Genomic DNA, 20,730 nt, shown 5'->3' on the forward strand with positions numbered 1-20,730 from the left:
TGTTTTTAATGCCGATGGTGAGGTGATACTTACCTGTCAACACAGTACCAGTAAAGTCTGAGCTAAAACCAAACCAGCCCTCCCTTGCCAAGTCAAACAAGAGATCATAGCATTTTAAGAAGATGCAGACACTTGACCTACTTTTCAAAGTCTATTTTCCTTGTCTGGAAAAAAGTGATTTATGTCAACAGGCAGAGACAAGCTTTAGTACTAATCTGGTTTAAGAAGAAAACTGGTTTTAACTTGTCTTCCATTCCTTTTCAGAAAAAAAAAAAAGATCCTACTTGTCAACATTAGTCCCAGAGGCATGTCCTGCCCTTTGAGATCACACCATCGGCAAGTGAAATCACACCACATATATGTCCTCACGTTTTGTTCTCAGGTGTGACATGACCTGACGACACTGGATACTCGCTGACTTAATACGTTGTTCCACCCATAAAGGCAGTTGGGAAATATCTCCAACGGTTTGCTTCACGGATACTTTTCACTTTCAGTGCGTGACACAATGACGTAATGAAGCCATGTTCTCATGGTACAAAAGTCCCCAACACAGAAATACACTTACTGTGAATTCAGCAGATTAGAGAGTCTGATTACTGTAAGGGTGTTAAGGGGACTGATGCTGGTGGGATTGTATGAAAAGTCAAATGATATTGAGGAGAGCACGCTGTTGCAATATCTACAGGTACCACAGAGTCTACATTTACATGCCTTCACTAATCTTTACTGACTTTCTAATACAAGTTTTCACTTGAAATTTGCTCAGTCAGTTTCTCCGTCCTACCGTAAACTATAATATACAGAAACCATGACTGAATTTGCTTCTGGAAAACAATTACTGATACCAAGTGCTTAGTTGAGTCATTTCTTAGACCTTTGATTTTAGGTGACTGTTTATTTTATGTCTGTAGTTTTCAAATAATTTACTGTCAAGTAGACAGGGACTTGACCCATCGACCCTCCGGTTCCCAACCTAAGTCCCTATGGACTGAGCAACTGCCGTCCAATCAGAGCAAAGATGTTGGTGGTAAATACCTCCTTATAATCAGCATGTCAGCATGCTGGTGTTAGCAAAGCTCAATGCACCACACAAATTTGTTTCCCTAGAATAGCAAAGGTACGCCCTGTCTTACTATCCCTCTGATTGGCTGGTACTTGCTGCCTTTGTTGGTTGGATTCATTAGTTTTAGGCATGAGGAGTGAGACCGGTTAGATTTAGGGTGATAATATCAGGGTGAGCCAATCAGAGGCAGAGTTAGGCAGAGTAGGGTGGGTATGCAGTAGATGTTGGCTGATGTAGATGTTGGGCTTAAAATAGACATCTGAGAACCACATCTGTTACAGGTGCAATGCCTATCTGCTGCCAATCTGACAATCTTATCAACGAAAGCAAATACAACACTTGGAGCGAATCAATAATGCAAAAAACAAAAACCAACAATTTCAATGCCTTCTGAAGCTTCTTTGCATTTGTTGAATCATTATCATCATGTATCAGTGTGACTGGCACCACTGTTTCTTAGCGAAGAGACCAGTGTGAGGGTGATCGCTGAGAGTGTATTTCTTATCACCACACATAAATCTGATCTCTACTCCACTTCACACAACCCTCTGCAGTCTGAGACGCCCACAGAGTCTGTGCACCTAAGACCCATGACTTTGCACTCCTTGCTGCGCAATTAAAATTGGGCTATTAGTTTTTTTTATTAATTCTTGGAGACTTTATTCTTCATGATGTAAAATCATATGCCCATAGACTGATGCCAAATGTCTGCATGTTCATCTTTGTACCGAGGTATATCAAATTAGGCCACTTACTCCATTCTAGGAACCCTCCTATGAATTTAAAGTCACATATCAGTTCTTTTCACACAGCGAGTGCAGCCAAATGCCCTACCTCTAAATGTTAATGAATCTGAAAAATGATTTGTGTATCCCACCCATGATTCGGATCCGCTCCAAAATGTAATGGGTTCTTCCTTGGCCCATGCTACACCCTTCAACCAAGTTTTGTGAAAGCTGCTAATATTTCTTCCATAATCCTGCTGACAAATGCACGTACAGCAGCAAAAACCTGACCTCCGTGGCAGATGTAACTATGGGACCTGTGAGGTAAAGCATTACTGAAATTTATAACCCTGTGATTAATACAGGTTAATTTGTTTTAAGAGGGTACAAATGTATGTTGCCATGTTTAAGTAGGGTGCTCTCCTTACCAGAACGGGCAGCAGCAGAGCCATGTATCCACCACAGAAGATGGCAAAGAAGACAGCGTAAACCATCAGCAGGATGTAGGAGGTTGCCAGTGGGGAGAGCAGGTTGACCAGGCCACAGAGGATCAGGTAGGCCTTGTGGTAGTGGTATTTATGGAGCAGGTTCCTGTCTGTCACCCAGCCCGAGGCCAGCTGGGCGATGGTCTCTGTGATACCTGTAACAGAGACAAGTGAGGCTTGTGAATGTCAAAGTAAAACTGTAAAATGAGACTTAGAGGTGAGAACAAAAGGGCAAAAAAATAAGGCAAGTAAAAAGGAGACTTCTTTTTTAGGCTTTAATTGTTTGTTTTTAAATGTACATTCCAGGAACTCCTGAGGACGCATCGTTCGTACAGAGTGGATTGTCCTGGTTGGAAAGAAATAAAATAAGTGGACTGTTTCTTTAAGGAAGGAGTATGAGACAAGAGGCAGACTGTGGGATGAAAACAATAAAATATTCAGGTAGTAACAGGAAGCTGCTCTTTGGTAATGGAGTTTTTGATGAAATTCCAAAACACAAGAGCATCGCTGACTCTCTTCACCTTCAGTCTTCAACAATCAGGCAGCTGCATATTTAGAGAACAAACCCAGTCCAGCCACAGATGTCCACTTACCCATATAATTAAGTAAAATAAAGCAGACTCATTATTAAGCACTAGGTATAAATATTAAACTACTGCAATGCAAATGTACAGAGACTGTTTTAAGCTGCAGATGCATTAAAGAGTCCGTTCTCCCAAACACAACCCATAATGTTATCTATCCATGCAGAGAGTTTAGCTCAGGCTGAAATATCTCAACTATTAGATGCATTGCTATGGAATTTTGTAAATACACTAACTGTTCCCAGATGAATAATCCTGAGGCTGCCTTCATGAGGTTGACATTTCATTTTTTTCCACATTATATCTTGACAACTATTAGATGGCTTAACCATGAAATTTTGTACACACATTCAAGTTCCCCTACAGATGAAATGTAACATTGTCTTATGAGCATGTTAGCATGTCACTCAAAGCACCACTGTGTCCAAGTACATCCTCACATATCCCTTTTCCATGAAATTACATTGTGGATTCTGGTAACCTTCGCTCTATCGCGCAAACCAGTTTCCGTTTCCACCAGTTTTGAGTGAAACCATTGTAATCAAGGATGTGTCATCAACGGAGGGTGTTACAACGCACAACAGACATAACAGTAGTGGCAAAATGCTGCATCACCCTGATAACCTACAAACTTTTGTTGTTACTGATTTGTTTTCGTCCAAAAAACAAGCATGGACCAACTTAACTCATGAGACCACTGCACGCACTTTTTTCTCCTGATGATTTCCCACTTGACTTCTTCATGCTCTCTTTCTAATCTGTAGAACATGGCACGCCCACTGATATTGTCACTGTTTGCACTTCAGGTTAAGAAAATCCTGCAATATTTTGGTTCCAGTTGAGAACTAAATTTTTAGGTTCTGAACTATTTTATTTTTGGTTAGAATGCTCTGATACTCCTTTTTCACCAACATTTAACAGGTGCCATTAGGGTTCGTGCATCGAACTTTGAACCCTTTAGGGCATTTTGACCAAAAAGAAACTGATTCAGAACTTGAAAAGTTGGTTCCCAGCTGGACTCAAAACATAGCAGATTTTTCTTGACCTAAAGTGGGAACCATGACGACATGAGTGGGTGTGGCATATTCTACAGATTGGACAGAACAGCAGCAACAGCAGCCCTAAGACTAATCAATGCAACCTGCAACCTTGCTACTGCTGTTTACTTCCACTGTGCAACACCCTCCATTGGTGACGCATCCTTGATTTCCATGGTTCAACTCAAAACTTGTGGAAATGTGGGTTGGCTCCCTAGATAGCACCAAGGTTCCAAGAAATCTGAACAGGACAGTCTTAAGAAAGAGAGCTAATTTGGTGTAAAAGGAGTATGAGGGGTTCAAATTTAGGTGCGGGACCTGAAACTGTACCCGTTCCATGTTGATGGGAAAGAGGTAACAGAGCCACTACTGTGGTGGAAGACCTGTACTCTTGTTGTAATTTGGGCAAACCGGCCCTTAAAGTTCCATATGAACTTTCAATCATCTTCATTCACCTGTCACGCCACCGGCTCCACTCCACTCACATGCAGACATGTTTCCTGACCTATGACATTCATGTCATAAAACAGTAACATTTGTCCTTTTAGTGTTAGATAATCCTGCTGGGACTTTAGTACGAACGCTGCTACAGCTGACCACAATGATGAGAGGCTGACAGTCTTGTCTGCATTTTGAAGTGATGCTCAGATCCACAGAAGGAGTTACATCTCAAAGTCAGCCACGGCACAGCAAAGTGCAGTTCAAGTGCAGCTAAGGTAATCCATGAGGGCACCCACTTAAAGTTACCCACAGGGACTTGTGAGAGTTCCTTCAAAATCATGCAGTTATTTCATGCAATGCAAATCAAGCATTAAGGGAGTGAGTGTGCATCTAAACGTGTGTGTGGGAGAGTGAGGGTGGGGCAAAGACAGAATGTGAAAGAAGAATGACACTGCAGCAAAACTAGGTCTGCATTAATAACAAACGTGATGTCTAGACAAGTCTATTTCAGGTCCCAGTTTATTCCCGTCCTCGAGAATGTTTCCACACACAGTGGGTGGCAACATATCCATCTGTTAACATCTGTATTACATGAGTGACACACAGGCAAACTACTCATTACGCACTCTATCCCATCTGATTGATTGTTTGCTCCGGTCGGGTATGATGACTGGGCAGATATGTACTGTTCTCTGCTGAGGTCAACTGGAACGCGATAGGCGGTACGGAAACTGCAGTGGTGTATTGACCGCCGCAGGAATAGCTACAAGCAGGCAGCGCTGAGCCATTGATCAATGAAACAAACTGGTTCTATGCAGATCAGAGTTACCCATCCTCTGCTCAGCCTCTGCACCACAGCTGCACGGGCTGCAGTCACTGGCACACAGTTTGAACTCAAAATAAAATTTCTGCTGAATATGAATGAGCCTGCGTACAGTGTGTGTTACCAGGTACAGCATGCAGATATAACTTAATTGTGAGGTTACACTCCTTCACATAAATCAACATGTGGATGTAATTCATGACGATCAACTACATCTTCACTCTTTAAGGCTCTGAATGAACTTCCCATGAATAAACCATGAAATGCCTCGCCAGTGAACACCTCTGCTTTCCTTACATAACTCGAGAGCGTTTCTCTCCTCAGAGGTTAGGGAGATGACATGAGGCAGCTGTGCTGTGTTTATGTGTCCTCCTCTAGCGACCCAAGACAGTGTCCTAGGGTGTCCCCTGCTTGCATCCAGACAAGTTGTGAATTTGTTTGTGTGTTTTAGCCTCAGCAGGTTTGTCCAGGCCTGCAGCTGTTCCTGTTCAAACTCAGTACACTGCGGTTTAAATTTGGCCTTTCTGAGTAGCACCTTAAGCCAACTGCATCAGGCATTATTAGTTCTCAGCGTAGTGCTGACAGGTATAGAAGGTGTACAGTATGCGCATGCCGCTGGGCATTAATAGACCATTAGGGAGCTGCAAAGTGCGGAGAAGTGCCATTTCCTTTACTTCAAAGAGGGACATTTTGTCACCACATTAAAGCAAAGGGTTCTAAAAGGCATGTTGGTTTTCCCAGCTTCTCTGAGGTGGCAGTTGGCTTGTCCTGCCTCCTCTTTTGTACGCATTGCCGCCTCAGTGCTCCTCTGCAAAGTATCAGCCACTTTAGAACTGGACTCCAACAAAATCGGGAGCCCCTCTTGTCACCACGCCAACAACTTTACTCAGTTAGCTGTTGCTTAGCGACTCCAGTTAGCTCCAGTGTTGGCGGCCGAGGGTTGAGGAGCGGACTGACCTGGACGATAGTGGCCTCCCTCCCTCAGCCGAGTCAATGGGCCTCTATGACAGGCGCTGGGTCAGGGAAAGAGGGACAGCAGGACACTAGGATGGTGGCTTTGTGGTGCGGCTGGCACCCCGTCTCTCTAGCTCTGTCTCTCTTTCTCTCTCATCACAGTGCACGTGACGAGAGAATGTGACAGAACAAACGTGTCTGAGTCAAAGGAATCTGTCAGTCTTGCTGTTGGCTCGCGCTGAGTGCTGGCATGAAGCTCAGAAGTAACTTCATAGACCATTAGGGAAAACTCAGACAACTATATCCTCTTGTTTTTGTTACACTTCTACAGAAACAGTGTAGAGATTTGGCTAAGAGCACATAAAGCCAATTTGTCTGCTAGTTTTTGTGTATCTGAGGTAATTTAACACAGTCGTGTTATTTGACACCAATCTTAGTTTTGTCTAAATCCATAAATGTTTTCATCCCAGCTGTGTTTCCTGTGCAGGCTGTAGTGTTTTCTTGTGACCTTTTCCTTACTTTTACCCCATTTTCTCTGTCCAGCTGCTGATGCACACCAACGCTGACAGAGGTAACACTGTGTATTCACAGGCCGTCTACACAGGGAACATTAAAATGATAGATTTTTTCCAGGACACCAAAACAGTCTTTTCGGCAATCTAAAACAATTTCCTCCAGAGCCAAAGCATTGCTGCATAATTCAAACATTTAAATTTAATTTCACAATGACTAGATGTGATGTAAATTTAAGACATGTATGAAAATGTCAGCACTTCTTGTGTTGGTATGACAATAGCATCTCTCACACCTTCTCCCTTTATTGCATCCGAAAGCTAGTGATGTGACTGTAATTACTCTTATCCTAAAGTCACCTGTAATCAAAGGTAACACTATCTCTGTCTGCTGAGGACTGATTACCAAGGGATGCATTACAAAACAGAAGCATGTAACTGATAAACGCAGGTCCCCATCTGGTGCATTTCAATTATTCACAAAGCCTGACCAAGCACTCTTAAAGAATTACATGCACATGTGGTTAGTGGTCAAAATGTTAATGCTGTTTTCTGTTCATATGGAGTGGCCTCATCAGTGGCATTCTGCTGAACCCGCCCGCCTTGGCCAGTGGACCAAAGTTCAGCTTTTATGTAAGCACATTCATTACATAAGACTGCAGAGTCTGAGCAGCTCACAAATTATTAATGCCTAGAAGTTGACTGAGGACTTTTTTCTTTTGCATTGCTTCTTAAACCCAGTCTTAAAGGAACCTGGACCTCCCTCTGAACAGTTGCTGTGAATTCCCTGCTGGAAGCCACATTCAAAGACAGACGGCATTAAAGGGACAGTTCACCCTCAAAATCAAAGATACATATTTTTCCTCTAACCTGTAGTGCTATTTATTAGTCTAGATTGTTTTAGTGTAGGTTACCGAGTGTTGGAGATATCAGCTGTAGAGATGTCTGTCTTCTCGGGAATATAATGGAACTAGATGGCACTCGGCTCGTGGTGCTAATAGCGCTAAAAGAATACATTTGAAAAACTCAACAGCAGTGCCTCTTTCCAGAAATCATGACCAATTATCACCAAACAGAGGGAAGTGTGCATCCACTGCAAGCTCACCTAGCAATACTGAGCTAGCTAAAGTTACAGCTCAGCTGAGGAGGACGCCATTAATGTTTAAAACCTGTCATGAGCACCATACATGCTTCTTTCTGCAAGGTCATACAGTTGGTGGGTGTGGTTCAGTAAAAAGAAAATAGTTCCTACATGAAACTGCTCGCAACAAGGTCTGTGGATTATCTTGAGTAACCGGGTCATTATTTCTGGAGAGAAACATTGCTGTTGAACTTTTCGAATGTATTTTTTTTGCACGTTGAGCAAGACAAGCCAAGTGCCATCTAGTTCCGCTATATTTGGGAGAAGGCAGACATCTCTTCAGCAGATATCTCCAAAACTCATCAACTCACACCAAACCAATCTAAGTTGATAAATAGCACTACAGGTGTGAGAGGGAAACATGTATTTTTGATTTTGGGGTGAACTGTCCCTTTATTACAGTAAATTTAATCAGGTGTTTGTCAGATTTATAACTAGCATCAGGGCTGTTCTTTGACTTTATGCTTCATTCACATTTCAGACAGTCAAATGCAGACTGGTCTCTAATCTAGAAGATGGGAATTTGTGCACACTTTGTTAACAGTTCCACTGTTAAAATCCAACAGTTTCTACTTTCAAGCAATTAAGTGAACTTAAATAGGAGAAGTATGAAAAAACTTAACCAGTACGGTTTGTAACAGCCAGTGTATTACCCTGTAATTCATACGTATATATTTAGGGAAATACGCTTGCTTCCACAAGCTGAAACACTTTTTCTAAAATGTCAAACTATTGCGTTTGGGTGGATCACAAAACATAGTTGACCAGTGTGTTCCTCACCTGCCACAGAGATGATGAATGAAGCATCCATGGCATCGATGTCCAGGGTTCTGGCACGGGCAGACAGGTGGAAATAGGGGATGAAGTAGGCCAGCTGGCTGAAGACCAAGGACCAAGTGTAGATACAAAAGAATGGGTCCTTCAGCAGGGAGAAATCCAGTACTTTGGCTTTTATGACGGCCGCCTCACTTGGCGTGCTGGCATGTGAGGGAACTCCGACAATGGTGGACCCATTCATGCTACCATTTAGCTCCGCTGAGCTGTCTGGAGTTGTGGGTTTACACTGACCCAAGTCACGGTGGGGCTCATGGCCATTCACACCATTGAGGACCAGTCTGGTCAGTTCAGGGTTCACTGACTGGTCCTGGAGTCCCTGAGTACACTGGCCCCCCAGGTTGTCAGTGTCCCCATTAGGGAAGGGAGGAGGAGGGGATGGGAATGAGTCTGATTTGGAGATGCCATTGGATAAGTGAGAGGAGCCATTCAAGCAGCTCTTAGTGTATTCCTTCTCTGAGGAGCTCTTGAGGGAAATAGCAGGGCTCTTTTGAATCGGGGAAGAGGTAGGGTTTGACGCAGGGGGCTTCACTTTGATGGGTCGCAGAAGCATCCCAGTGGCCACCAGGTTCAGCATGAGGCCACCAAGAATCAGCATTGCACCTGTGAAGGACAAAGACAGTTCAGGACCCAAAATGTCACATTGTATGTGCTGTATTTCTCCTCACACACAAAAAGGGAATACACCATAGATACCCACATACATTATACAGTGTGCACCAATCAGTAACAGATTTGTCCTGTATACCTTGCCAAGCATACTTGTCCAGGAGCAGCTGAGTGAATGGAGCAAGGGCAAAGGTCAAACCCATCCCAGAACGTCCAATTGCATACGCTGTCGCTAACCTCTTTCGGAAGTACAGCGCTGTGACCACTGAGAAGGATTGGTATAGTAGTGCAAAACCAATTCCTATGAGGAGTAAAGAAGGTTATCATTATCAGCCAATGTGTGTTTCACAGCAATGTGGATAGACAAGAGAAAAAAATTCATCAAATAGATAGGAAGAGATGTCCTCATGCAGGAGATGACCTTGGTTTAGAGTCATCGGGGAAACAGCAGATGTGGATCTCATTGGTCGACAGATTTCTACTCACCTACTATAACTCCCATGCTGATGTAGAGGAACACCACACTGCTGGCGAAAATACTCATGAGGAAGCCTCCACTAACCAGCACTGCCCCGGCGATGGAGGTCACCCTGGTTCCTACCTTGGCACAGGCCACTGAGGCAATGGGTGCTACAGAGGATACAGGAGAGGACGCACAAAGACAAAGCTAGTTTCAAATGTAAAACAGATTCTGACCAAAGATTCTGCAAAAGAAAATGCAAATGTAGCTGCTTTTCCATCCGCAACTGTTACGCAAATATTAATAATTTGTACATGAGATAAGCAGTAGGTAACGCTAACTCTCTGGTATCACTGCAGAAGATGGCACAGTAAGATGATGTCATTCAAAGAAATCTCAAATGAAGGAAAACAATGTATGAATGATAACAGTGAGCACACCAGAGAATGGAAACAGTGAGTTATGAACAACCAATATTACAGCTATGTGCTCTTGGAAGAGTTCTGGTAACAGCCCTGTGTGCATAAGCGTGTTAAAAGCTCTCCAGAGTCGACGACGAGAGTTTGCAGTGGCCTATGCTGTCATCATTCACTCATGGAATCTGTCCATTGCACTTAGTTGCATGTACCTTTAATCGACACACCAGCTTTTCCACCTCCCCAAAGCATTAGACATCTTTGTGACATTACAAGATTGTCAGGGTTGTTTTTATATGCAAACTGAAAATGTGCATAAAAGGGGGTGGATGAAACGCGCCGACAAAATGTTTTTTTTTTCTCAATTTTCTACTTTTCAACATCTAAGTGTGAACACGCAGTGGAAAAGTGGCTTCAAACGGTAAAAGCTCTTACAAAATCACTGATGACATGAAGGAGAGAGGACAGAAGTGGACAAACTTATCGCAGAGCCTTGTAGGGGTTGCAGAAGGAGTTTACTTTTTTTCTGATACAAACCTCCTGACAGACGCAGACTCGACATGATGGAGCCGATCCAGCTGATGCTCTCTGACGAGCCTCCAAACTCATCTTGGAACGCCACAAAGAAGATCCCGAAACTCTTCAGTGTTCCCATCACTAGGACATTCACCTGCACATGCATATACACATGAAAATAAAGGGAAAGAGATCAGTGCTAGCAGAGATTGAGAGCATGCATGTGTGGTAAATATCAATGTTGTTGTCAAGGCAACCTAACCTAACCTGTCTACCAAAGACTGTGAGACTTCAGCAATCTTATAAGTTTCGTGCAAGATACACTGTGCAACATGGATCTAATAAACTTGGGTATGTCATCAAGTTTGATGTATGCAGACTGTACGATGACAACCCCTGATGAATCGCAAGCTATGACGTACATCCATCGATGTCAATACACAAAAACAAAACATCAGCGTGCACCATCCATCTACACCACTGTAGTGGTGAGAGAAAAATAAAAACAAACATGAAATCGATCCCTCGCTATGGTGGCATTTATGTGTGTTGAATAAATGCCTTAGAAGAGGAGGAGGAGGCCATGCCAATTTCTGCAACAAGAGCTCAATGTAAGTATTTATTAGCACCTACTGGCATTTAGCATTACTACCATTTAGTGTTAGCGCCATTTCATGCTGCACTTCTATTGGTTGGTTAGTAGATGTAAGTGGTAGCAGCAGTCACACTGTGCGATGGTCTCTGGCCAGTCTTGAACCTCTCTCACTGTGTGATGTAGGACCACCGTTTTAGAGTCGTGACCAAAGATATCACTACTTGTCTTTCAGGCTGGTCATCTTTAATCTGAGACAGCCCAAAGCCACACAGTGTACACCGGGCTAAAGAGGTTAAGACCAAGTCAAGCTCAAGACCAGACCAGCAAGAGTCCCACACTTAATGATACGCTTATGATACAATGTGGAATATGCAAACTACTGGACCTAAATTTGATCTGGAAGATACACATTCCCATGAAAACACCCACAAAAATCAACTGAAGATTCCTCTTCATTCAACTTTTTTTTTATCCAGTACTGTATTTATGTGTGTATGTATAAATGTACCATGAGAAATGTCTTGATAAAATAATCAAAAGGCATCACAGAGGTGAATTTTATGTGTGGGGTCCTTTCCTTTGTTTTCTATGAACAAACAAACAAAACTCATTTTTTGCACAGGCTATTCAGTGATATCCCTGCAGCTGTGCACTTAACCAATGTTGAAATAAAATCCTGACTCCTCTTTGTCTGAGACCAAGACCAATCATTTTTTGCCCAGATCTAATTCGTATTCTTGTTACACTCTGCGAAACACACATATGGAGACTTGGAAAAAGGAAACATGAGAAGTAGCAGATTAAAATGTTGTCATTTTGCTGCCACCATCCTATTAGGGAGCTTCTTGGAAAAGACCAAAAGCCACATCATTTCAATATCTGTAATTGATCACAGTGTTTGGGAAAACACAATGCTGATCGACACTGCTGGGCTAATTGTTCACAAGTCTGAGAGATGAGGGATCATAAACAACTAAGATGGACATACCAGGAAGCAGTGCAGTACCACCATCCAGCCCCAACCTCCATCTGGAGGGTCCTCATACTGGATCTCTTTCTCCTTCTCCTTCTTTGAGGACATGGCATCTTTCCTGAACAGGTTCATGGCTGCCTTGGTTTCACTAAGAGAAAAAAAAAACATCAATAACTTCCAAGTCTCATAGGAAGCCTGATCAGAAGCACTGAACACATCACATTGATCACAGGGGATACATATTCTAGCATAACAGCATGAGAGTTGTGAGAGGAAAAAAATTATGTATAAAAAAAACTAATTTACAAAAAATTGTAAACCTCAAAGTCAGTCAAATCAATTTTGAACCATTCAAAAAGACAAATGATGCTCAACATAAATCTGTTATCATTATTTTACAGTACAGAATGATCCTGTTAGCCTGATGTGGAAAAACTTCACCCTTCATTTTGAGAAATAAAAGCACAAACCTGTCGAGCATCAGTTGTCCTCCAATATTTAAGTTCAAAACAACACAAATTGGCCAGAGAAGCTTCTTATATAGCACGCACAAGAACAGAGATAAACCAAAACCTTTAAAAACATTACGTTCATTCAGCCTTTGACAGTGTTTCCCACGTCATAATCTGGCTATCATGGGGGGCAGCTACGAGTTCATCTTATCTCAACCTCCAGAGTTTCCTCACATATTTTACGTCAAGTGTGACAGACTGTGAAGCCTCTGAAAATTACAACCATAACCAATGACTAATCATGATGACATTCACACACCTGCATGTACAAAGCATAAAGGACAGTAGACAGTAACGTTGTATGAACTTGTTAAGTCACTGAGCTGTGTAACAGGTCGGTTACAGTACAGCTAAACACGGTTACTTTTCCACCTCTTTTGCTCTTATTACAGCGACTGCACTGGACTCAATGTCTCAGCAGTGTTTACATTTAGTGTAAATATTCAATCGTGTATCTAGGACTGTTCCAGGAGGAGGCGGTTATGCAGAGTTACCTGGGTAAGTGTTCAAAGTAAAAGCAAGAAACCCTCTCACCTTTCTCTTGAAATTGACTTTTAAACAACCACACACTTAGCTGTTAAAGTGAGATTTGGGATTTGGATACAAGGACTCATGGGCATCGATTTCAGGGGGGGAGGCATATGGGACATGTCTTCCACAATATTTAGAAAATGTGCAATAATACCATACGTAAAAGTACCAGAGGAATTTTATTTTGACATAATTAAAGACATTTAAACCAAATATTCATGCAGAAAATGCACATTTTTTTGCATAAAAATTGGCAGAATGCATGAAATCACCCTTTAAGTCTATAGCACTGACTTTCCCTCTCATCCCATGCTGTCACAGCAGCACTTCCCCTGTCATTCATGAAGTTACAGCAGAGATCGGAATCATTTTAGAGCAAGTACACACACTGATGATGAAGATAACGCAGTTTGGAGTGGCACGTGGCAAAGGGGGTCAAAAGGGGTGATAATGGATTACTGAGTGAATTGATAATTAAATGTTTTGTTAACAAAATGTCATGTATGCCGTGCATAATGTTCTGGCGTGTCCACGTGTGTGTTTATGTGGTATATGTGTAACTTCTGAAGTTAAGCCGTAAAGACTGCAGCTTTGCGAAATGAACCTAAGCTCCTGCGGTGAGATGATTGAGGAGCGACCTGTTCATGCCTGTGTTGAGAGCCAGCTTTACTGCAGTGTGACCTTGAGTTACTTTGAGACTTTCTTGGAACATGTTTCCAAAAGAATCCTCATCCTGAGACTTTGACTTGTGTCTGCAGGTTCTTAATGAGCTGTGTTAGAAAGAATCATAAAGGACTTTATAAATGCATGAGCTACAGTAGAGTCAAACATGGGCAAACAGAACAAATACTCAAGAATAGTATCTGATAAAACACAATTTCCAGACAACTACCAGTCAATATTAAGATTTTAACTAGAATCAAAATCAATTCTAAATCAATCAAACCTCTGCAGAGCCCACAGCTGGATGCAAGGGTGGTGTAGGCAAGATGACGATGAGCAAACTCAGCTATTTACTGTATAAATACATAATGCTGTGTGTCCTAGTGAGGTATCTGCACTGAATCCCAAGGTCACTGAGGGATGAGCGCTGCAAGTGAGTGGTGATGCACCATGGCTGACAACACAGAGACGTGTCAAGTCTGTTCGGATTCACGATCTTTAGGCTAAACCACAGAATGTAAAAATTTTTGGTCTGATGCCAGGCTTTTGTCACAGACTGTCTGGTGTAGCCTGGAGCTGAAGATACACATGCAGCACAGAGAGGCCAAGTCAAGTGAACAGACAGTGTGTGTCAGTGCAAAGATAGAATAGTTACACAGTACAAAATGAGACAGGTAATAGATTAAAAAATGAAATTCCTCTGCCTCCTCTAAAAAAAACTGATGTCTCCTCTTTGACTTAGTCTTTGCCCGTATTTTGTTGTATATGTTGTGTCGTATTTTTGTATAGAATTACTCCATGCTCAGTAATCTTACACTTATTGTTTTAATTCTTAACGCCTTACCAGGGACAGTGGCTGCAAACTAGCCATGGCTAGAAACCTGTATGCACTGCATCTACTTTGTATTTTACATGTGAAGCAATGTCTTACGCTTTTGTCTTTTTTTTTAAATAAACAAGCAAATTAATAAAAAGTTCTGGTCGATGCATTGCCTATTTTTCACCTGAAATGTTTTCAAAAACAGAACTTGTTGGCTGTAAAATGAGAAAATTGGCCGGTGGACCAGTGCATGTGGTGCTTGGTACTTTGGTTGATCATTTCCAACATGGCTGCCAGATCACAAACTTTCTCATTTTACAGCTAAATAGTAACACAACTAAAACTTTAGAGAAAACTGGCACTGCAGAACCAAAATCTTGATTCATATTTGATCAGTGCTGTTGAGTTTGCAGTTCATGAGCAGTGACTGACATGACTGACAGCTTGGTTAGAGACTCCTTGGCTCTGATTGGCTGACTCTGATGTGTCGTAGATTCTAAGAAGAGGAGGAGAGACAACATGTTTTTCAAAGACCATCTGTCTCATGTATGTCTTTAAAAAAGTAGTTATAGTTTCAGAAAGTTTCAGCAAAGTTATTTCCCTAACAGTCACCAACTGTAGCTTTAATGAAACCTGACTAAATTACGGTGTGACATGTCTCGCTCAGCCTCAGTTGCTGGAGAGCAAAGAGACCATGAACAAAGTAGAAGGAGAGGGTCTAGTAAACCTGCGCCTTTTGTAATCTGCATCAGTAACTCATTCAAACTGAGACATGTATAAGAAGCAGAGACCACATTAGGCAGAGAACACAGAGCGGATTAAAAGGGGAATGAATTGGGCCAGTGTACTGTGAGGAAAGTATTTCCCCCCCATGTGCTGTACACACGTTGTCCTCAGAGTGTGCTTGAGTGCATGTTTGTGAATGTGCCGGGGGTCTGAGGGTTTGAGCGATGGGGGATTGGAGATCAGAGCTTTGTAGTGTGGTGCTAACACCATGTTACTGCACACTTCCACCACGAGGTTCTCTCTCCAGTTTTAACACTGTGCTTCTAATCTGATATTTATTTGCTGAATAATGTTCTCCAGGATCTGTCCTTGTATGACACCATTTATAAATCTGTAAATCAAAAAAGGATTTCCCAAACCCCAATGAGAAACTATTAACAGATGTTTTCATCTCCACAATCTGAAAGACTGATTTACGACAAGTAACACTGCACATCAAGTCCAGACTGAGCAAACTGGAAACAGAAGTCCTAAAGGGGCCCTGTGGAGTTTTCTCATAAACAAAAGTGATGTTTACATTCAGTGTTAATCACCAAAACACATGTATCCTCCAGCTCTCCAGCATTTCTTTCCTCATAAAACACTTGCAATGCTGATTTTTTTTAAAACTTTAAATCCTGGATTGTTTACATCCATGTTGGCGCATAGCTGCATATTTTGGTGTGTTACCACCAACTGCTGATCAGAAGACTAATGAGAAATTACTGGCAGGAATATGGACTTCATTACCCAGGTGCATATGCATCACACAGCTTTGTCTCTCTACTAGAGGTCAAAAACTAAACGAGGAACCTTTAACAAAAAAATTAACAGTTTTGGGAAATACGCCTATTCACTTTCTGGCAGCGAGCCAGATAAGAAGATCAATACCACTCGCATATCTGTTCTCGCACAGCAGATGTTGAATGTCCTGATGGCTGAGTGGTTGTGGTATTTTACAAATGGCAGTACCGTCCTCAGTTTGTTTTGGGTCAGGGGCCTGCATGTTATGCAGGTGTTGTATGTTACACCATCACCCTCTCCCCTTAAAGTAAAGGTGAACATGCGAAAAACAACCCATGACCATTTGTTACAGGATTTATGTGCAGGTAAGGGTAAGACAGATATGGTGTTCCTGTGGTGATTTTGGGTGTTTCTCATGAATATTGAATAGATACTGTCCTATCTATTTGGAGAATGGATGCACCTGATTTGAATAAGTCAGAGCCAGAAGTTTTGCTGCAGTCTAACAGAAAAATACTAGAATTGCCACCATGTGTTTGTGTGTCTCCACAAAGCAGTCAAGTTGCAGTTATAGTTTACATCCGGGTCAGTGAAAACATGGATGCTTCACACACATCTTCCTCCCGGCAGCACAGAAGATCTATACAATCTGTACAGTTTCAAGATTAGAGTCACCAATACAGTATCTAACCAAATGTCTCCCCTTCTGTTCCTGAGATATGACGTTGAGAAATGGCTAAAAAAGTGTTTTTGCAGAACATTATGATGTCACAGTGAAGTTGACCTTTGACCTTTTGGATATAAAATGTCGTCATTTCATCATTTGTGAGAAATTTTGTCATAGTCAGGGTGTGAATTCTTAAGTAATGTCCAAAAACATGTTTTGTGAAGTTACAGTGACCTTTGACCACCAAAATCCAATTAGATAATTGTTGAGTCCAAGTGGACGTTTGTGCCAAATTTGAAGAAGTTCCCTCAAGGCTTTCTTGCAATATTGTGTTCATGAGGACGGGCTGTATGGATGGTCTGACAGGCTGACGGATGGACAACTCCAAAATATAATGCCTCCGACCAGACCGTCAGAAATCTATGGGGCCATTATGGTAGCAAAATAGCTGCAAATGCGTATCTCAATCTGTGTGTGCGTAATCAGATTTGTACATGTGTAAAATAATTTGTAAAAGTGTAATAAAGTTTGTGAATGCGTACAAAAATCTGCAAATGTGTATGCATTTGCGTGAGAAGATTTGTGTCTGTAACTCAAAGTGAGTCAGCACAGGCTGACAGGCTCAAGCTGCCGCGACCTTCCAAGAGAGTCTGGCTGCAGACCTCCAGCGTGAGGCCGCTTCCGGTGCAGGCTCCTCTCACAGGCCGCCAGAAGGGTAGCAAAAATCACGTGTACAAAGAGAGCCAATTGAGAGGCCTGACTGAGTTACAGCTGAAGACAAAGGTATTGACAAATCTGTCTACATATTTACAGATCGTTGTACACATTTGCAGATCTGTGTACAGATTTACAGATCTCTGTACACATTTGCAGATCTTTGTACAGATTTACAGATGTCTGTACACATTTACAGATCTGTGTACAAATTTACAGATCGCAATACACTTGCACATGTGAATACAGATTTGTAGATTTTTTTTTACACATTTACATATCTGATTACGCACACACAGATTCTAAATACACATTATCAGGTTTTTGTACGCATTCACAAACTTTATTACGCTTTTACAAATGATTTTACACATGTACAAATCTGATTACGCACACACAGATTGAGATACGCATTTGCAGCTATTTTGCTACCATAATGGCCCCATAGAAAACAGTCCACATTTACCGTATGGTGCGCTACATTTACTTTGCTCCATTCTGAGTATTTGAATTCTGAGTGTAACACAATGAAACATAAAGGAGGTATCCATGGCATGTACACAACTTTCCGGTAATAATCCCACGGTACATTATGCTGCATTTTATGGATGTAAAAAGTTACAGTTGTGTGACACGACACCTGTAAGTAATGGAATCATTCAAGTGTCACAAATCTCAATTTAAATCTCACTACAGAAGAATTCTGACTGTTATATAGGGAGAACTTAATGACCCCCTCCCTCCCTGCCTCGACCACCAGAAGGAGTTGCCTGTGCAATGACAAGGACATGATCCCTCACAGGCTTCTCATCTGCAAAAACCGCCAGTTGTGTTTGTTGGATCACTGCTTGAAACTGCAGCGGGGTGTGTGTTTCGCTCCTGCACACCCTTTAAACAGTGCTGTGGACCCTGTGCATTATGTGCACATGTAAAAAGGGGAGTTAGATTATGAATTAACATTAAAATTACAGGCCTGATTTATGTGTTTGATCACAAACACTACTGATGTTAACAAACCTTTAACAGCGCCAGAAAACAGTTTAAATGTAGTTGTTGAGTTAGTCTGACAGTGGTTGCTTTGAATGTCAGTGATGGAGCCGTGCTTTCAGTTACACTACGATCACAGATTGTGCCTTCGAGGTTAAAATTTAAAAAAAGCTTTGGCAAATAAAGAAATACCAGCTCTGCACACCTGCTCAGGCAGATTCAGGCCAGGATTGAGCAAGATCACTTTTAAAGAAGCAGGATCCTGAACAGGACTGTATCAGAGCTGCACCAAAAACAGAGAGGTGGAGAGGAAAGAAAGAGGGACACAGGAAAGCAAGTAAGTCAGGGAGCAGACAGGTTTGCACCCTGTCCTTGTGAAAATAACAAATGCAAAATGTAATTTCAATGTCATTTTCATTTTAAATCAAATTCAAATTTAAAAGACCAGTTTGCAATGTCATGTATGATAAATTGTGTTAAAATTATGGCGCAGTTACGTAGGAGTATGCTTATCTATTTGTCTATGAAATTTTCAACATGATAAATTACTGTCATTTTAACATTAACCAACTTGAACCTCCATAAACTATGCATACTGTCTCATACAAAGACGCAAGTTAGGCTTTAAGGCAGATGGGCTGACAGGCCTTATAGGAGACTGCAGGGTCACATTTTGTTTGAAGTCTCACACGCCCATATGTACATGGATAGTTTACAGACGCTGTAATTGTCCCTCCTGTCCATACTGGCTGGAAAAAACTCCCTGACGACGTAAGAGACTTCGGACAAAGTGCAATAAAGTTCAGCTGAATTTAGTATGAGGCTTCCGCAGTCAGAAAACTCAAGTGGTGATCTTCCTAAAGTTTCAGCCTACTATCTCTCCACTGCGACTCAACAAAGAAACAATGTCGCAGGAAAACAGAGATGAAATTTCACACTAACAAGACAGTAACTCTGGAAGATAACCACTCAATATGACTAACTCATGCTTCAGCTGAGCTTTGGGTTGCATTTTGGATTACGTCCCCCATCTTTCACACTGGAATCAAACTGATCTCTTTGTGTGCTATTCTCCAGAATCCGTGTCAGACTGTAACGACTATAATCAAAGCTCAATGCGTCTCGTTTGGTCTCTGTGGTTGCCATTTCCTGCAACTCCCAACAGCACCAAACTTTGGAGATCAGGATCAGTGTGTTATGGGCTCTTCTGTGTGTTCTTATTATCAGTTTTTACTCCTATGTGAAATTTAAAGAATATTTTAACAAAAGCAGCATTTGCATTTGTTGCCTCTGTAGCTTGAATGCCGGATGATAATGTTTAAACAGGACATCTTAAAAGTAATGGCCATTTTTATCAACAACAGCAAAACATAATTTAAATAAAAGCAATAAGCAACACAGTCTTACTTCCAACTCGTCAAATACTGACACCTGTTGCAGGGGCGGAAATCTCGGGGGGGACAGGGGGGACCTGACTCCCCCTTCAGTAAAGCTGTACCCCCCTAGAATAATTTGAGACACAATTAATAATTTTTGAACAATGCAGTAGTATTTATTAAAACAATGTAAGCGTTGCTCATTATAATCGCGCAATAATGTGCTATTTAAATCTTAAAAGATTTAGTCCCCCCCTCCCATTCCTAGTAGTGGTATATCCCACACTCTTTCCAATGGGTGGGGCTACTTGGCAGCAGTAGCAGCGTGTGGCTGGAACCGCTGCCCACATCACGCATCGCAGGGTAAGATGTACACTCACACAGACACAGTTTAACTTACACAAGTTACAAAAGTTACAACACATCCCATTTACTGTTACAACAAGCCCCAGGCCCAGGCTGATATTATAAACTGTCTGCAACATTTCTCCTGCATTGTTCAAAAGCCTACTCAATTACGAGTGCTGCTAAGCTAAAAGCTAATGATTAAGCTCAGAGTTTAGTGATAGTCAGAGAGGACAGAAGAGAAAGAAGAGGGAGAGGACAGGACAAGAGCAGTCAGTGGCGGAGCGGCTCGTAGCTATGGGTACCTGTCTGTAGGCTCTCCACCTGTCAGTGAGACAAACATGAAAGACGTGCAGTCTAAGCAACGAGGAGTGGTCATTACGCGCGACTATTACACACAGTTGTGAGGTGCGCAGCGGCAGATCTGACAGCACA

The 20,730-nt window shown here is 41.9% G+C and overlaps 1 protein-coding gene across 3 annotated transcripts in view; it reads right to left on the reverse strand.

Moving 5' to 3' along the window:
* Positions 1–20,730, reverse strand: part of slc16a4 (solute carrier family 16 member 4) — a 37,896-nt gene that overhangs the window by 8,976 nt on the left and 8,190 nt on the right. For all 3 annotated transcript variants that reach the window (XM_050065564.1, XM_050065562.1, XM_050065563.1), the window contains 6 exons: positions 12,187–12,319; positions 10,625–10,757; positions 9,698–9,841; positions 9,351–9,512; positions 8,549–9,205; positions 2,220–2,431 (listed from right to left, as the gene is read on the reverse strand). In XM_050065564.1, the coding sequence (XP_049921521.1) occupies positions 2,220–2,431; positions 8,549–9,205; positions 9,351–9,512; positions 9,698–9,841; positions 10,625–10,757; positions 12,187–12,303 (1,425 nt within the window). In that variant the 5' untranslated portion in view covers positions 12,304–12,319. The remainder of the gene's footprint in view (positions 1–2,219; positions 2,432–8,548; positions 9,206–9,350; positions 9,513–9,697; positions 9,842–10,624; positions 10,758–12,186; positions 12,320–20,730) is intronic.

This window comes from Epinephelus moara, chromosome 16, assembly GCF_006386435.1.
Source record: "Epinephelus moara isolate mb chromosome 16, YSFRI_EMoa_1.0, whole genome shotgun sequence".
NCBI lineage: Eukaryota > Metazoa > Chordata > Actinopteri > Perciformes > Serranidae > Epinephelus > Epinephelus moara.